The 3828-nt window shown below is 55.6% G+C and overlaps 1 protein-coding gene across 1 annotated transcript; it reads left to right on the forward strand.

Annotated features, from left to right (window-relative positions):
* The first annotated feature begins 261 nt into the window (after nucleotides 1-261).
* Nucleotides 262-2788, forward strand: LOC124667547 (subtilisin-like protease SBT1.4). Its single transcript, XM_047204814.1, has one exon. It carries the CDS (start codon nucleotides 317-319, stop codon nucleotides 2651-2653), a length of 2337 nt encoding a protein of 778 aa, XP_047060770.1. The 5' UTR covers nucleotides 262-316; the 3' UTR covers nucleotides 2654-2788.
* The last annotated feature ends 1040 nt before the right edge of the window (nucleotides 2789-3828 follow it).

Consider the following 3828-nt stretch of genomic DNA (forward strand, 5'->3'; position numbering starts at 1 on the left):
GTCGAGCGTCCGCAGAGACGCAAACCTGGCGCATATTTGGGCCAGGTTTGCGTCTCCGCGGACGACCCGGTCACTTTGCGTCGCGCCGCTGGAGGTGCTTGACGACGCATTTTCGATCAAGGCGGACATAAACGGTCGCTCAGTGTCCGTTTGCGTCGCGCCGCTGGACATGCCCTTAGCGAAAACAAACTAAACTCTTAGTTTGCCTGTACCCCTATATATATACGGCACCTCGTCTGGCGGTTTAAGCGGTCTCATGCATGTACAAGAAGATCACACAATCCCTCTCGTACTAGAGCTCAAAGGAACCACAGTAATGGGCAACCGCAAACTATTTGCAGTTGTCCTGTTGTGCTGCCTGATCGCCGTGGTCGCGGCGATGCCCGCAGAGCACGTCGAACTAGTACAAGACGGCGAGGCCATCTCGACCTACCTGGTGCACGTCGCGTACTCCCACTCGCCGCGCGCGACGCGAAACACAGCCCGCCTCACCCGCGCTTACACCTCTTTCCTCCGCGACACTCTCCCCACGGGCATGAACGCGCCAGCGCCCAGCATCCTCTACTCTTACGCGCACGCCATGACGGGCTTCGCGGCACGTCTCACGGCGCGCCAGGCGGCGCACCTGGAGGCCCAGCCCTCCGTCCTCGCCGTCATCCCCGACAGGCTGTACGAGCTCCACACCACGCTGTCCTCTTCATTCCTCGGCCTCACACCGTCCTCGCCGCTCATGATGGAGTCGAACAGCGCCACGGACGTTGTGATCGGCGTCATAGACACCGGCATCTACCCTAAGGACCGCGCGTCCTTCGCCGCCGACCCGTCGATGACTCCTCCTCCACGAACCTTCCGAGGGGGCTGTGTATCCACCCCCGATTTCAATGCGACTGAATACTGCAACAACAAGCTCGTAGGGGCCAAGTTCTTCCAGAAAGGACAGGTGGCTATGGCATCCAGATCGCCACTCGATGTGGAAGGACATGGCACGCACTGTGCCTCCATCGCCGCCGGTGCCCCTGTCCCGAATGCTAACCTCTTCGGCTTTGGGCAGGGCACCGCCAAGGGTACAGCCTCGGGTGCGCGCATTGCATCGTACAATGTATGCGGCGGCGGGTGCACGTCTAGCGACATCGTGGCGGGCATCAATGAAGCGATCGCCGACAGGGTGGACGTCATGTCCATCTCTATTGGTCTAAACGCTACACATCTGCTCAGTGATCCCATGATGACCGCTTCGTTCAGGGCCGTTCGTGAAGGCATATTTGTGTCCACCTCCGCCGGGAACTATGGCCCTGGCAAGGCCACCGTCAAAAACCTTGCCCCCTGGGTGTGTACAGTGGGCGCCTCGACCATGAACCGTGAGTTCAGGGCACCCGTCGTTCTCGGCAACGGGAAGACCTACACTGGCTACTCGCTTTACTCCGGCCCAGATCCATATGGTACAATGAAACCGCTAGTCTACAGCGGTGATGCTGGCTCAGATGGGTGCGAAGTTGGGAAACTTGACCCCAGCAAGGTCAAGGGCAAGATTGTCTTGTGCGCCGCTGGAGGCGCAGCGCAAGGATTGGCTGTCAAGCAAGCTGGTGGGGTTGGTGCCATAATCGCAAGCAGTGCAGCTGAGGGTGAGTATACCAGAGCCGATGCCCACCTGCTCCCGGCCGTTTCGGTCACGAACGCGGATGCCGTGGAGATCGCAAAGTACTCCCAGACTCCAAACCCAATGGCGAGCATCTCCTACTTCAGCACCGTCACGGGAGTGGTAAATCCACCTTCCCCGAGGCTCGCATCCATGTCCGGCCGAGGGCCGAACCGAGTGGCGCCGGAGATCCTCAAGCCCGACATCATCGCGCCGGGCATCCAAATCCTTGCCGCGTGGACGGGCGTAGTCTCACCCTCGCAGCTCGCCATGGACGCGAGGCGTGTCAAGTTCAACATCATCTCCGGTACATCCATGGCCACCCCACAGGTGAGCGGCATCGCAGCTCTACTCAAGGTGGCCAGGCCCGGATGGAGCCCAGCGGCGATCAAGTCAGCGATGATGACCACGGCCTACACTGTGGACAACACCGGCGGCGTCATCATCGACATGTCCACCGGCAAGGCGGCAGGGCCGTTCCAGATAGGGGCCGGCCATGTCGACCCCAACCGCGCCCTCGACCCAGGGATGGTGTACGACGCCGACGAAGACCACTACATCTCCTTCCTTTGTTCTCTAGGGTACACGCCCCCGATAATCGCCATCTTTACTGGAGGCCCTCCGGTGATGGACATCTGCTCGAAGCGCCAGGCCATCGCCGTGGGTGACCACAACTACCCGGCCTTCTCGGTGGCGTTCAAGTCGTACGAAGAGAAGGTCACGCAGCGCCGCGTCGTGCGCAACGTCGGGAGCAACGTCAATGCCGTGTACACCTTCAGCTATCTCGCTTCACCTACTGGTTGGAGTGCCATCGTGAATCCCTCCAAACTGGTGTTCGACGCGGAGCACCAAAATCTGGAGTACACGGTCACATTCTCGCTGATAAAGTCAGCAGCCAGCAAAAGTTCCCAGACGGAGGCGCACTCCGCACTCGTGTGGACCGACGGCAAGCACAAGGTGGTAAGCCCCATAGTCTTGACCTGGCCGGCTTCGACGGCTGCCGTGGCTGCCATGTGATGGGGATCTTCATGCGTGTCTACTCATTATTCCTCTTGTTGTGTGTAATATCCAAATAAGGTTTGTCAGCCTAGTGTCCGTTGAAAACTGTACCAGTATGTGATTAAGAAGGGACAATGTGTATGTACGTGTATATGGAAAAAATGCCATTGCATTGCAGCGGGTTGATTAAACAATTGTTCAATAGTACGTTCATTCGGAGGCTTTAATGGGCAGTGCTAGAAATCCTCCGAAGGCTTCAAATTTTCCGGCCTCCTACTTGCATGCGTGACACATGTCCACTTTCACCTGAAATTTAGACTTTGCTTCGTCGCAGCAAAAAACCTTCCGCTTTTGCCTCATTGAAGCAAAAAATGGTTCACCTAAAATAGAAGGAGTGATGCGACTCGTTCAGACTTTGTTTTGTCGCAGCAAAAAAAGTCCCGCTTTTGCTTCATTGAAGCAAAAAAAAATGGTTCACTTAAATACAAAAAAAGAAAAAGACATGTCGGACGGAGTAGGCCGGAGACTCGCCGGAGATTCACCGGAGACCTCGCCGGTGGGGGATGCTGCGACCGGTAACATTGGTGCTACAAGCCAGGGACGGTGGTGCTACAAGCCGGGGTGACTGCGCTACCATCTGGTGGAGGCGGTGCTTCAAGGAGTGGGCATTGATGCTACAATGGTACAATATTGTTGCTTCAGTTGTTCCCCTACTCTGCGACTTTAGCATAATAGTTTTGCTACAAGGTCTCCGACGATGTTCTCCGGCGAGGTCGTGTTTTTAATACAAATGCTGCAATGCTATAATAGTATATTATTTTTGCTACAATTGTTCGGTCATGTTGCTACTTTAGTACAAATGTTTTGCTACGAGGTCTCCGGCAAAGTATGGTGCTCCGGTGAGGTCTTCGGCGAGTTCTCCAGTGAAGTACGGCGCTCGGGTGAGGTCTCCGGGGAAGTACGGTGCTCCGGCGAAGTCTCCGGCAAGGTCCACAACCGAATGGTTTTTGTGTTTTTGTTTTTAGTCAAACCGTGTTTTGCTTCAATGAAGCAAAAGTGAAACTTTTTTTACTTCAATGAAGTAAAAGTGGGATTTAAAGCAAAACTGAACAAAGAATCCGATCTAACAACTCAGATTGATTGGATCCAAAGTTGGGGAATCCAAAGGTTGGGAGGTTTGTAGCCTCCGGAGA

The sequence above is a fragment of the Lolium rigidum genome, chromosome 6 (assembly GCF_022539505.1).
Source record: "Lolium rigidum isolate FL_2022 chromosome 6, APGP_CSIRO_Lrig_0.1, whole genome shotgun sequence".
Taxonomy (NCBI): Eukaryota; Viridiplantae; Streptophyta; class Magnoliopsida; order Poales; family Poaceae; genus Lolium; species Lolium rigidum.